The sequence below is a fragment of the Dromaius novaehollandiae genome, chromosome 10 (assembly GCF_036370855.1).
Source record: "Dromaius novaehollandiae isolate bDroNov1 chromosome 10, bDroNov1.hap1, whole genome shotgun sequence".
Lineage (NCBI taxonomy): Eukaryota > Metazoa > Chordata > Aves > Casuariiformes > Dromaiidae > Dromaius > Dromaius novaehollandiae.
In genome coordinates this window covers 12,013,838-12,028,461 of record NC_088107.1, presented here as the reverse complement: position 1 = coordinate 12,028,461, position 14,624 = coordinate 12,013,838, and the positions used below count along the sequence as shown (strand labels likewise).

Here is a 14,624-nt window from a genome sequence, read left to right as displayed (position 1 = left end):
CTGTTTCTGAAACTGGAATGAGGGGGGCTCTACATGCTTATTCTTCAAAACTGAGAACAGTCCAGGTAGAGGAGTGTGAAGGAATTCTGGAGATACAAGGCCAAACTGGAGTGAGTGCTTACGCACACTGCATGTCAGAAAAGCAAGCACAGTGTGTGAAGAAGATGCATTTTCCCAGCTCACCGGTCTAGGGGGGTATCAGTGGAGGAACGTTACCCTGCAATACAGATTAGTCTGATCTGAAAGAGCAGTGTTTCCCAAAGGGGATCATTGCTTTATACTGCAGCTCTGGAATTAGCAATAGTTGTGGTGCCTTTCCTTCGGCAGCAAGGGACTGAGTGCATAAGGGTTGAAGAAGTGTGGGGATGCAGAAGCTCGATTCTGGAAAAAATCAGTCCTAATTTTTTTTTTTTTTTTTAAAGTCCTCATCATCTTAGAACTGCAGCATCAGAGTTTTTACTTGTTGGTGCCTGCATTGTATTAACTGCTGCTTAGGCTGTTTTCAGTGAACAAGAATAAGATGGCTGCTTTTATTTGTTTTTGGAAACTTTGAGTTTTTCTCTCTCACAAGTCTGATGTTAATGTTTCTGATATTCATGACGTGTTGATTACCATGAAGCTCCTGAAAGGTTGTTCTAAAATGGGAAAGGGCTAGTGCAGAGGCAGCTTTTCTCAGAGATACTGCCTTACACATCAAAAGAGCACAGATCAGAACATACAAGAGACTGTAAAAGCCCTCAGTTGGGAGGAGTTAGATAAACGCTCACCAATAACCTGCCTACGTTAAACCTTTTCCAGAATGCGTGAGTCCAAGAGATAAAGAGAGCTATAAAGGCTGAGCATCTAGCAGGGCACCAGATGGTACTGTCCACAGCTTGCTGAACAGTCCTGGCCCAGGTTCGAAGAGCTGCTTTTAGAAGAAATTGGTATGGAGCCGGAAGAGTATAGACGGAGAGGTGAGTGAGAGTGATTCTCCTCTGCGCTTGGAAATAGGTAGCGTTTGCTCACAGGGAATAGCTGTTGTAGGGCTGGGAATGGTACCCAGAAATGGGGATGAGCTATGCACTCTCAAACTATGCACATGCATCTTTGAGGCAGATCTGCTAGGACTGAGAGGATAAGAATGGATCCCAGGATAGATTTTAAACTAATGGATTTAAAGTCAGTGGATGACTTATGTTTTTTGGTCTTGCATGTAAAATACTATGGGAAAGATCCCAAATCCTGTGATTCTGAATAAACTTGTGCTAGGGGTGTATTATGCACAGTGGCTGTTTCCTGGCTGACACCATGAAAATTCACTGATACTGGTGCAGTTCTGGAGATAGGGAGCAAATTTTCGTCCCACTGATGAAGGAACTCAAAGCACTGAGTTGCCTCTTCCAGGTAAAGAGATGGTGGATTACATTTGCCAGTACCTGAGCAGTGTGAGAGAGAGACGGGTGACTCCTGATGTGCAGCCAGGTTACATGAGAGCTCAGTTGCCGGATTCTGCCCCAATGGACCCAGACAGCTGGGACAACATCTTTGGAGACATAGAGAAGATTATTATGCCTGGGGTAAGGATTAAAGTATAATCATGTTGGGGAAAAGTCACTGCTACTTGGGGTAACACCCAAATCCTGGGAATGCACAGGTTCTGCAGAATATTTATTTAAATAAATAAACCACTTTGAAATATAGAATAATTAATGTAGAGATTTTGTCCAGAGAAGGATCTTGGAGATTACTGTTGTGTTCCTAACGACGATTTTAGGAGGTAGAATTAATATACTTTTGAAGTATTTTAGACTTTAGAATACTTCACATTTCCTTAGAAGGAAACTGATTTTCTGATATCGACAAATTTAGCTTCACAAGGCCCCTACCTGATAAGCAGCAGCATCTTAGTTTCAGAGATGGGGAGACTGACACAATAAGGTGAAGTATCTCTCGCCCAAAGTCATGTACACTTAAGACTTTTCTCCTGCTCTGTGAACATAAAGGTTTCCTTCCTCTTGTAAATCTATACTGCTGATTCTGCTAAGGGAGGTAATGGTACATCATTAAACATTTTATGTAAGAAGGTGTTACAGAGACTGTTTTAAATTTTCCTCTATAGATATTTGCACAAACTTGGTCTGGTCTAGGAGAGGTATTCACTTTTATTATGTTTATATTCCTGTCCAGCGTTCAAGCTCCTTTTTCAAGAGTACAGAGGGGGCCTATATAATTCTAAGTTGCTGTGTGTAACTGAAGGCAAACTGTTGCTTGATGGTGACAAAATGACTAGGAGCAACTTTGTTGCAAGGATTCCCAAGTACAAGGATAAATATTTTTGACTCATTTGTTATAACAAGAATAAAGCCACCATAATGGAATGTTGTCAAAAGACCGTTCTTTCCTGTTGAAAAATCTTTGTCTGCATGTTTAATTCAGATAAATGCTTTTGCTACAATTTGGAATTTATCTAATAACGACAGTGTTATCATTTGCTAGTGCTGTACTCCTGTTGATATTATCTCTGTAGCTTTCTGCTAGTAGATCTATAATTGCACGTTATGTTGCTGCAGACCTTTCCCATCACTGCCCAGATGCTAATCGCTACATCTGCTGCAGAATTTTGTGACGTTTTCAGACTTAACTTCTTGTTAACTTTGTTCTAGGTAGTCCATTGGCAGAGCCCTCATATGCACGCCTACTTTCCAGCTCTTACTTCTTGGCCTTCACTCCTGGGAGATATGTTGGCTGATGCAATTAACTGCTTGGGATTCACATGGGTAAGTTATTCTGTTTTTTGGTACTTTGGATATTCTTCTTCAATGTGTACTGTGAGGGAGCAGGTCACTGTCATTCTTTCTGGATCTATGAATCTGTGTAACTCTTTAAACCATTCTAAGTTGTTTGTACAACTTAAGAATGTCTTCTCTCGTAAAAATAAATAAATATTTGAAGACATTTTTTAAAATGCTTCATAGAAAGAGCAAAAGTTACCAAATAGTAAGAGGTAAAATGACAAAAATATATCACCACAAAGGTCTGTTTCCTAATTCTTTGCATATCTCAAAATGAGCGTTGCTCCCTGACCTCCAGTGTCAGTCCCAAAACTGTTACACAAGCACAGCAGGCAATAAAATAGCCACCACCTGTGACTGCTCCATTGAGAGAACAAGTTTCCTACTTTTTCGCTTGTAAATGAAGTTGGCCTGTCCCAGAAAGTCTGTGTATCTGGTGTCCTCCTGCAGCTACACAGCACTACTTGGTTATGTATGACTCTACAGCCATCACTGGCATTCTGAAGCCAATCTTTTCTCCACTAGTGAAGTTGCCGAGATCTTTAGCCGTATGTCTCCCTGTAGAAAGCAGTAGAAGTTCATTAACCTATAAAAAAAAAAATAAATAAAAAATTGGAGGTTACAGTCTCCATATACTTGTCTCAAATTACCTCGTTGTATACACAGAAATGCCCGTTTCTATGTCCTCTATGTAGTTTTGATAGACTTCTGTTAAGTTTGCAATGTAAACTGATTCTTTCATAGGTGGAAAGCCAGACACTGCAGAGCAACTTCCACCTTACTTTTGCTGCTCTTAAAAGGCCCTACTTAGCTCTCCTCATTTGTAAGAGGGATCAGTGTCCATTCTCTTCAGGGAGCAAAAGCATGTAATCATGTATGGTGAATTACAGTTCCAGATTTTTGCCTCAAATGACTCCTGATGTCTCTCTTTAATGGACTGTCTAAAATAATTGATAGTTTAGAAGCTCAGTGCTGAGATGATGCTGGTAAGTTGGAGAGAGCTTTTTCAGGAGGTTGGTGACAGTCTGTTTGTATTTGATGTTCCAAGAAAGCAGCTGGTAATGAGGGAAGCAGCAAGATACCCAGAGCTCACCCTCACCTGCAACCTCAGCATAGAGGTTTGTGTTACAGAACTGGTCAGACATCATCATTCTCATTGCAGTGGTATTGTGCTCTGTGAGATACCTGCCATAGTCTTATAGGGCTAGCTGTCTAAATATCCAATACTACAAAGTTTGTAATCTGCACTTTTGTCACATTTAGGTGAGACTTCTGCCACGGCAATTAAAAATATTAATAACTGTTAATGAAAATGTGATATGTGGCAGTAAGCTGATTATCTTTGTTTGAATTGCTAGGCCTCCAGTCCAGCCTGTACAGAACTGGAAATGAATGTGATGGATTGGCTGGCTAAAATGCTGGGTCTTCCAGATAAATTCCTGCACCACCATCCCAACAGTGTTGGAGGAGGAGTATTACAGGTAGGGGAGAAAGTTCAAAGATCAAAGTTTCTCTTTTCACTCAAGTGAATTTCCCTCTGAAAGAAGTGATAGTTTTCCATGAAGCAAAATCAACAAGATTTGGCCTGTGTGTTGGGAAGTAGAGATAAATCTCAATTTGGCATTTCTTTACTGAATTTTAAAATTAAATGTGGAAGATAATGGAATAGGAGTTACTATTGTTTTTAGTCCTTAATACGTTACAGACTAGGAGGTAGTACTCTTGTGGACTTACTAAGGATAAATTAGGTAATCAGATTTGTTTTTTTCAGTCCGTTTCACATCACTAAAGTATTCCCCAAAGTTATTCTAATGTAATTAGAGAAGGGGAAGACTTCATTTGTCACTGTCCTTCTGCCAGCAGGCTTTGTCCACATGAGAATTTTTTTCCTCTTTTTCATGTCTACTTTGTGTGTCTAGGAACTGCAGGATTAAAGCCCGAACCTTTACCTTCTTTCATAAAGCCTCAGAGAGTATCCCCTGCAATCAGTGCTAAGGCTCTGTATAGTATAAGGAGCTTTGCTCAGGTGTATAATTTTCGTAGGAGATGCTACATTTTAGCCACAGAAGAAAAAAAGGAAAATGTGATTTTTCCCCACCACCTCTTGCATATTAAAAATCTGCAGCAATGTGAAGGCTTTGTTTTGTGTTGCTGGCTCAGAGAGCTGCTCATCAGCTAGTGTCTTTACGCTGTGTCTGAGAAAAGCAGTTGTAGAAATGAAAGACGGCGTGGGTAGCTGAGCAGTTCAATGGTTTTAGTAAATCCCTGACTAAATAGCAATAAAGTAGCAATATGCTGCAGTAAAAGTACAATGTCTTTGCAGAGCACTGTGAGTGAAGCAACCTTGGTTGCACTGCTAGCAGCAAGGAAAAACAAAATTTTGGAAATGAAAGTTTCTGAGCCAGACACTGATGAGTCCTCACTCAACTCTCGTCTCATCGCTTACACGTCTGATCAAGTAGGTTCTTATGGTTACAAAGAAACACATTTGCTTCTGCTGTCTCATCCAGACCATATAGATTACAATGTGAATTTGCATTTCTGTATCAATAAAAAACCACAAACGTAAATGCTTCACAAGCATGAATTAATCCCTCTAAAGTTGCTTTCTGCTGATGAGGAATAAGAATCAGTGTGAGGTGAGCTGTTTTGCAAGGTCTCAGCAGCCCAGAGGAGACCCTTTCACATAACTCATCTCTGCGCTTCTTTGCCGTCTTCCACGCAGCCATACTCGAGTAACTTCCATTACTATGTGCTGATGTCATGCTGCTTCTGCCCTTGTTTCTTCACAGTCTGCTTCCATTCAGAGACAAGCACACTCAGGGCACTATCTCAGTGATGCCCCTGGTTGGGTTCTCCACTCCAGGCCCTTGAGGTTGTTCTTGGAGAAAACCAGGAACACCTGCAAAGTACTGAGACTCTGCTTGCAAGCCTGTTCCATCCTTTGGCTCCTGAACTGAACAAACACATTCACTGTAAATACAGCAACAGCAGACACGCTTGTGCTTCCTTGATAGAAATAAAGGGCCTTTGTTGCGAGAGGCTTTGGTCTACCCTAACCCCAAACTGGGCAGATTTCAGGGGGTTTTCTCCTCTTATAGCAATGAGGAGTGAATAAACCGAGGTTGATCCATTTCTAGAGGCTCCTTTAAGATTTGAGGTTTGATCAATGGCCTTCCAAGTACAGCATAATGATGATGATTATTACATTTTAGAGAGCAGTACTTGAATAAATGGAACGTATGCATTTCTTAGAATTGCAGTGTAATATTTCCTTTAGTTATTCACGAAGAACAAGCTTTCAGACATATTAATCCAAATTATAATTAGGACCTTATCTCTGCTTTTCTTGTGATCACTTTTATAATGCTATAATTTATCACAGTTGTTCAGCCTTAGAGTTTTCTTTCTTACTGTTTCTTTTTTTTTAAGGCGCATTCTTCTGTAGAAAAGGCTGGCTTGATTTCTCTTGTGAAGATGAAATTTCTGCCTGTGGATGAGAACTTTTCCCTCAGAGGTGAAACTTTGATGAAAGCCATTGAAGAAGACAGAAACAGAGGCCTAGTGCCTGTTTTTGTATGTTCAACTTTGTTATCGACATATTGTATTCTAAATGTCAACATAAAAATGTCTAAAACATTTCTTACTGTGCTAAAATAGATTAGTTGAAGGTTAAAATGTATATGACAATTTCTGTTTCAGTGAATCCAAATATTTTAGTATCATTTCATTTTTGACTGAATTGATAGCCTGTCTGGTTTTAAAATGCACCCTTTTATTTAAAAATGCCATCTTAACAAGTTTGTTTTCTTCTAGGTTTGTGCAACTTTGGGTACAACTGGTGTCTGTGCTTTTGACAACCTCTCAGAACTGGGTCCAATTTGTAAGCGTATTTTTTGTTTTGTTGTTTTTAAACTATGATAGCACAGACAAGACAGTGTGGGGATTTTTCATGCCCAAACCAAGGAGAATAGACACACTACTCAGCTAAGTTTTTCGGATATGTTTTAAAGATCTGTGGAGTCAGTGGTAGTCTTTCCACTGATATCTGTAAGATTTACATTAGGATGCCAAAATATTTTCTTCTCAAGATGGATAAAATTTGCCAAGGATAAATCTTTAATAATATGGTGTCCCAGGGAATACACACGGTGCACAGTATAGAGCGCAGTACTGTTGTATAATGAATGAATAAATAAATAAATATTTAACCTAGCAAAGGAATTTTGAAAATACCAGTTAGTAGGATATCCTTTGTAGCTACCAGTTCAATAGATAAATTTGAAGTGGCTGCAGATTCTACTCCAGCATAAATTCTGACAAGTAGCTGCTGAAGACCTGCAGCTGTCTCTGTTCCCTGCCTATGCACCTAGTCTTCAGAGAAAAAAATTAAGCATGTACTTTGATTCATTATGTCCCCTGCATACAACAGTTTCAATTCCAACAGGTGATGCTGAGGGACTCTGGCTTCATATTGATGCTGCATATGCAGGAACAGCATTTGTATGTCCTGAATTTCGATTGTTCTTGGATGGAATTGAATATGCAGATTCCTTTGCTTTTAATCCTTCTAAATGGATGATGGTTCATTTTGACTGCACTGGATTTTGGTGAGTAAAGGCAAAACACAAACACCAAAAGGATAATATGCAAATTGCAAAGTCTTTCTCTGCACAGTTTTTTTGCTAACAGTTCATTCTACAATTGATAGGGTTAAAGATAAATACAAGTTACAGCAAACCTTCAGTGTTAACCCTGTCTACCTCAGGCATCCCAATTCAGGAGCTGCTGTAGATTTCATGGTAAGTTGCCATTTGAGTTGATAATTCTAAGTTGCCTGTGAAATGTTCAAACACAGATTGCCAAATTTCTCACACCTTGGAGTGTGCTTACCTTGTAGCTGGTCTTACTACATAAAAGTATAAAAGCGATCCTAATGAGATCCTAATGCAGATTAAATAATAGAGCTTTGAAGTAAGCTGTGGTTATGAAAGCTGATTATAAAATTGCATAGAAATGCTTTCAGATATAGAAATTAAGTTAAATAAAAGCATGACATTAGTGTTTTGCATGCCTAAAGACTTTGTTTGCCCTCTGTGGGCAAATAGGCTAATCCTTAGCATTGTGTCATGAACTTGACTATAGTGAGGCTTTTTCATACAGCTGGGGATGTACCCTAGCCTTTCTAGTCAGAAAGTCATTTTTGTGCATCATATTTTAGAAGCAATTCCTCCTGATAGCATTTTGGGTGTTCTCTTATCTATATCTCTGATAAGTCATACAATAAAGAAAGAAGTAATCAATGAAACCCCCCTGCTCTCAAACAGCAATAGAATGAATTACATTTTCCTTCAGATGAAGCTATTAGGGGAGGCTATGAGGCATTTCAGTTTAGATCCATCTTGCAGAAGACTTCAGTACAGTAAAACAACATAATATTCAACTACCAGTTGTTTCAGCTGTGATCTCATCCAAGTCCTGAAACTATAATTGTTTTGTTTCTTTAAATCAATAATGCTTTTCATTAGAGAGTGTGTGTGTGTGTCTGCATGTGTCTGCGTGTGTGTAGAGGAAAAACATCAGTAAGTCCCTCTTGTGGTTAAATAGGACCCTGCAAGTCATTCTGTTGATCCTTAGAAGTACTCTTTCACGTGTTCTGTCACTCTTTTACATGCAGTAAATGTTATTTTTTCTGGAAGGGTCTAATCCTGTATCTGTTCCAACTGTTTATAGTCGATTTGGGAAACCATTCAGAACAGCACTTAAGTATGCATATTACAGGACTTGAAGTGAGCACTCAATCATAAAGTGTAGATTGACACGTCTTAGTTTATAAGGCTCTTTAAGTGTAAACAGGAGTTGTTATTTATAAGTTGGTAATTAACTAAAAATTCTAAACATAACTATGCTGTAGATGAAGAGGAATAGCCAAAACTTTATTTTTCCAAATACTTGGAAAATATGTAGACATAGTTCTTCTTCGGCTATTTCCTAGGCTCAGTTAGTTTTCACTAATGTGAAACTCTTTGTGCCAATAAAGATTGCTGACCTGAGTACAGGTCTGAAGTATCAGACTGTTGTAGTGTAAGAGGACACTCCTTTCTGTTGTGTTTGCACTTGTTGATACGCTCTTGTTTTTTCCCAGCACTGGCAAATTCCACTAAGTCGTCGATTTCGTTCTTTGAAGCTATGGTTTGTGATTCGTTCATTCGGGGTGAAAAAGCTTCAAGCTCATGTCCGGCATGTATGTCAATTAACAATACAAGCATAAATGTTGTGCATTTATTGGCAGCTGAGTTTATTTAAACTCAGTGATAAAATGATGAGTAATAGAAATCCTCTGACATACAAACCTTGCATGTAAATACTAAATGCATGCTGATTTTAATCTTAAGTAATCTGAAAAGATTTACTACGTAAACAAAGCTTTTCCTGTACAGTTCTGGGAAGCAGAAGGCAATGGAAAGCAACTTGATAAATCAGTGCCTTCTGCAAATTGTGGAGTGCTAATCTGTAGAGGTTTTCTTTGAGGCAAAGTGGCAGCTGTTTGGGAAGCAGTCTGTGATAGATAGCTATCAGATGAACCCATTGCTATGAAAATCTACAGGCTTAAAGCCTTGGTGGAATGTAAATGCAAGCAATCATATTGTGGATCAATAGTTATCTCAAGATGATTCTAACTTGGAGTTTCAAACCTTTCTCCAGAAAACTCCTATGTATAGTCTAGTTACTCTTGTTTGCTGTCAAGAGTTTGTCTGTAAGTATCTGCAAAACCCACTGAAAATAGATTTTGGATCAGATTCTTCACTGATCCTACCACAGGCTTTGGCAAATAGAGACAGTCTTTAAAATTCTTAGTTGTTGTCATTCTTAGTTTTGCTATCATTCATGTTGGAATGATGTGTTTTAACTATTTAATTTAGTGTCTTATATTGGGTCTGTGACAAACTAATGCATAACTACTTTTTTAATTATAGGGTACCGAAACAGCCAAATTCTTTGAATCGTTGGTTAAAAGTGATCCGCTCTTTGAAATTCCTGCCAAGAGACACCTTGGACTGGTTGTGTTTCGTTTAAAGGTAAAGATTGAGCCATTTGCATCTTCTCTCAGAATGAATTGATTGCAGCTGATCTCTCCCCAGACATTAATAACTGTGAATAAATTCTTCATGTAAGAATTTGTAATGCTGGAATTCTTACAAAGATGTTTGGATGTCATAGCAATTGTAACTGTAGTATTTTTTCTTATCCATATTTAAAACAGGGTCCCAACTGGCTGACAGAAGAGCTCCTAAAAGAAGTGAGCAGTTCTGGCAGGCTTTTCCTTATTCCAGCAACTATTCACGACAAGTTCATCATTCGTTTTACTGTAACATCTCAGTACACAACCAGGGAAGATATTCTGCAAGACTGGAACATCATTCAACACACTGCAGCCCAAATCGTTAGCCGGCATTATGCGTTGCCCCGCGTCAATTCCGGTGATGGGGCAAGAATCCCTAATATGATAGTTAAGCCTAGTTCTAATACCATTAGTAATGCTTCTCAGTTTTATTTAGATGAAGGAGAATACAAAACACCTTCCAGAAAAATAGTAGTTCAGCCTAAGAAGTTAGCAGCGAGTCCCAGTACATGTGTGATTAACCAACAAGTGGAAGGTCAAGGGGATCCTCTAGATGACTGTTTTCCAGAAGATGTCCAAGATGTTACCAGACATAAGTTAACCTCTTTCTTATTCAGTTATTTATCTGTTCAAGGCAAGAAAAAGACAGCACGCTCCCTTAGCTGCAATAGCGTGCCAATGACTGGTGGTCTCGAGCAATGTAACCCCAAAGCAGGAGCCACTGACAAGAAAGAGTCTCATACAAATGCCAAAATTCTTTCTAGGCTGCCTGAAGAGGTGATGATGCTCAAAAAAAGTGCCTTCAAAAAACTGATCAAGTTTTACAGTGTTCCAAGTTTTCCAGAGTGTAGCATTCAGTGTGGCCTTCATCTGCCTTGCTGTCCTCTGCAAGCCATTGTTTAACAAGTGAAAGAGATTGGTCCTTAAGGCCTCCCCAGGTAGCAAAGAACCAAAGTTTGCTTACCCATATGCAATACTACCTGTTATTTTGTTCAATATGTAAACAGTGGCAACGACCACTGAGAAAATTCCTGTGCTTCTACTGATGCAAAACCTTGTGTATTTATAAATTAAAACATCAAATAAATCTTGTAAGCATGTAATATGAAACTCTGGTTTGTAGACTGTAGAAAAGAAAATGCCAATTTTTGCCTTATCAGCCTTGCAATACACTAATGGACCATTCACAGCTGGTAGGCTGGAATCATTTTAACAAAGTATGCTGGTCTCAATAGGGTGTAAACAATTTAGCTCACTATTTACACCACCGATTTTTTTAATACCTTGACCTAAACTTTCCAAAGACTGCTGTAGGGACCTGTGGGTACATACAATGCCAACATCACTTGTAAACTGTGCAAAAAGGAAGATGTAACCTTTCTAAGAGGTTTTGCCATGCAAGGGCAGTTTTAAACTCTCTGAATTTAAAACCACAGCAGCCCTGCCTTCCTGTCCATGTTAATCAGTTACAGTGCACAGGAGGCTTTGTGCAACTCTGTACCAGGAAGATTTGCCATTGCTGAGCACCTGTGGCTTTTGTCAGCATTATCTAAGGCCTGTAAATCACAAGTGCATGGGGGAAGAGAACAGGAATGATTTAACCCTTTCCCATAACAGAAGAACTAGCAACATTAAACTAACAGGTAGCAGGACAGACAAAAGGAGGGGGGGGTCTTCATGTAACAAACAAACTCATTGCTACAAGAGGGCAATGATTTACATATTTTTCAAAAATAATTCAAAACATTAATTGGAGAAAAAGCCACTGAGGGCAATTTTAAATTCAGAAAGTCTACTGTTGAGTCAGGAAGCATAAAGACTGGTGAGGAACTATTCTGGGGAAGCATTGCTGGATGCTTGCTCTCTTCTTCATAGTCATTGCCAGACAGCTGCAATAAGCCCTTGTTAAGGCAGAGTGCTGGGCCAGTATAGCTGTTCTGAAGTTATATAAGCAATGAATTTGGTCAAGCAGACCAATTTCCATACTGTTACACAACATCAGCTAAACCCACAGTGGGGTTTACTGAGGCATGTGTTACAAGCAGCAGTAAAATTTGGCCTGCCAACTCTTCCTAGTGAGTATTTAATTTATTTTATACTATGCTGTATTATTATTTGCAGAATTTTTTTTTTAATTATAGAAAAACTTAAAGCACACTTCATTATGAAGTATCTTGTCTGCCATTACCCTATATACACCCAAAGGAAAATATAGCTATAAGTTATCACAAATTGTTCTTAGTTTGTGTATGTATTACTTGATGCATGAAAACTAAAATGAGAAGGTACCTCTGCTGCAATGGGTAAAAGTTAATGTGAGCATCTAACCTAGACTTTCTTGGATTAGTTAATCTGAGATAACTGTAAGCTTCATTAACAGTCTTTGTTAACAAATATTGTGTTTTGACTAGGGATGTAGTTTTTTTACTAATGCAGTTATTGTGGCTCACCTTCTAACATGAATATAAATATACTTACATAAAGATGTCTTATATAGTACTCACTTTCATATGCCAAGATGCCCAGTACGAATCTTCATAGTTTTAACAATATATCCACACACTGTGGGAAGGAGCCTGTGCTATACTAGCTATCCAGGATAGTTAATGCTACAGTGGCCTTCTCTTCACATAAGCAGATCAGTAGAAATTCTGTAAATACAAATGAGAGCCTGTATACGATTTAAACAGTTTAAGAACAAGCCTTGAATGTTAATTACTTGGGACTTAGGATGATGGGCTCAGTGTGCTGGTAAACCTGGTAGCTACAGTTGGAGTGTTCTCAAGTTCTAGCTGCAGAATACTTGACACTACAAGTAGTGTGGCATTCCAGTTTATTCTTTATGCAGTATGCCAGCAACGGTGGAGTTTTTATGGAAAGGGTAAGGCAAGTTCCAGCTATAAGAGATCTTACAAATTTAACACATTAGTGCATAGAAAGTAAAAAAGTTTTAAGAATGGGACTGGCCTAAAATTGTGTGTATATGTATCCATCTGACTAATTCTGAATTATCCTAGTACAGCCTATTTGAGCACCTAATTCAGGAAGGGGAAACCTACTTATATGCGTGAATGTGTGACAGTCAGTTCTGACAGAACAACAGTCATAGATGCCTCAACAATCAGGGTTAGTCCTGAGAAGAGTGGAGAGTTGGAAGGTGACAGCAACAATGCACTGGGTGATGGAAGCACTCCTACTTAGAGAGCAGGCAGCTCAGAAAAGATAAAACTCAAAAGGGGAAGGGAGCAAAAAGACAGCAGGTAACAAATACAAGGTATGAAGGAGAGGAGAATCCAGGCTGAAATATAACTGGTGTCAGAGCAGTTCTATTTTATTAAAATGATCACATATTCACACATTATTTCAGATACAGATATTTGTTAATATTAATAAATAGGATTTCCTGGCAGTGCTAGAGTAACAGATGCTTTAAAAGCTGATTATAAAACATGGATTTTTTTGGACACACTTACAATCTGAAGTCATGTTTTTTTACTGAGTTATAAATGGCCTGGGTCATTTGTACATACGTATTTTCTTTTTCATCCAGGATATACAGGCAATCTTTGATGACTGCTGGATTGAAACCCTCTTCGACTAGTTGTACTTTACGGTACTTAAAAGTTGCTGTGAGTTCAATGGCGCTCTACAAAACAAAATTAAATCTCTACTTATCAATGGCAGGATATATTTATGGCAAATTAAATTAAATTTTCCACATTTAAAGAGAATCAGAAAAGAACAGCCTTGAACTTTTCTTCTAGGTAGTATCTATACAAAGTTACAGGTAATTAGAACATGAACAATATATATGTTTCTTGTCTCTGAGATGGACATTATGTATAAATCCATACAGTGAAGAAGTCAAAGTCTTACTAATAAAGGTTTAAACTATCTGTATTCATCTGATAATAGCTCAACTATTGAGTATGTGGATCAGTAATTAATCTGAATGAAAGAAACTGGGGCCACAGTAGTAGATTACTGAAAGGCTTTCCTTACTACCCTCTTTAAATGAGGCACGGAAACACTAGAGACTTTATTAATGCCATTTTCAGCTTCTACTCAGAAAGTCATGGGTTTGATCCAGCAATTCATTTAATCATGCACCAGAGATGAGTTTTCACTTAACATCCATCAGTTAAAGCTCTGTTTAGTAAAGCTAATGTGGTAGCCAGTTAACCAAGTTGTTCAGATCACCAATAGGGTGCAATATCATCTTCTTAAAGAGTAACAGTTCTTGATTGATGCAGGTATCTGTAAAGAGGGCTGTGCAAGAAACTGATGGAGGTCAGGCTCTAAGAATAACTACTCAGGATAAGGGAAACTGACTCCACAGGAAGGTCTTTGATGATAGTGAGTGCTGTTAGCGTATCTGCACCTTGTTCTTGGATCAAAAAAGAGAAGAATTTTCTCTCAGAAAAGAACAGCAAAAAAAAGATAGTTGGAGGTTGGGCAAGTCTCAGTGTGCTTTACCTGAGATGGCAAGACAAACTACTACCTTGACTGGTCAGCTGCTTTGTTTGTATAGTAACTCAAAAGTTTAGAGATCAATTAAGTAATTAGGGATGCTAGTATCCCTGTGTTACTCCTTCCCTTGAATCATCCCAGTGAATACAAAATCTAACTGAAAGGAGGTATATTTATTTTAAATAAATACCCCAAGAAGTAGTGCTAGAATGGAGTTCTCACATTTTCCTAATTCAACTTAAATTTTAGTTTACAAT

At 38.5% G+C, this 14,624-nt stretch overlaps 2 protein-coding genes across 3 annotated transcripts in view; one reads left to right on the top strand and one right to left on the bottom strand.

The window, feature by feature from the left end:
- Positions 1–284: 284 nt before the first annotated feature.
- On the top strand, positions 285–11,988 carry HDC (histidine decarboxylase). The gene is made up of 12 exons (XM_026121253.2): positions 285–956; positions 1,387–1,559; positions 2,646–2,759; positions 4,133–4,255; positions 5,098–5,232; positions 6,207–6,350; positions 6,591–6,657; positions 7,222–7,384; positions 7,486–7,576; positions 8,920–9,018; positions 9,752–9,853; positions 10,039–11,988. Exons 1-12 carry the CDS (start codon positions 929–931, stop codon positions 10,798–10,800), a joined length of 2,001 nt encoding a protein of 666 aa, XP_025977038.2. The 5' UTR covers positions 285–928; the 3' UTR covers positions 10,801–11,988.
- SLC27A2 (solute carrier family 27 member 2) overlaps positions 3,193–14,624 on the bottom strand; it is a 28,274-nt gene continuing 16,842 nt past the window's right edge. Inside the window, exons 10-11 of one of the 2 annotated variants that reach the window (XM_026121255.2) lie at positions 13,428–13,543; positions 3,193–3,360 (exon numbers count right to left, since the gene is read on the bottom strand). In XM_026121255.2, the coding sequence (XP_025977040.2) occupies positions 3,264–3,360; positions 13,428–13,543 (213 nt within the window). In that variant the 3' untranslated portion in view covers positions 3,193–3,263. The remainder of the gene's footprint in view (positions 3,361–13,427; positions 13,544–14,624) is intronic. The other variant, XM_026121254.2, reaches the window with a different exon arrangement.

Excerpts from the sequence above, each read along its gene's own strand:
- HDC (XM_026121253.2), top strand. The coding sequence starts at position 929 with ATGGAGCCGGAAGAGTATAGACGGAGAG. Across the intron at positions 4,256-5,097 it reads TTGGAGGAGGAGTATTACAG|AGCACTGTGAGTGAAGCAAC; the intron begins GTAGGGGAGAAA and ends ATGTCTTTGCAG. Across the intron at positions 6,351-6,590 it reads GAGGCCTAGTGCCTGTTTTT|GTTTGTGCAACTTTGGGTAC; the intron begins GTATGTTCAACT and ends GTTTTCTTCTAG.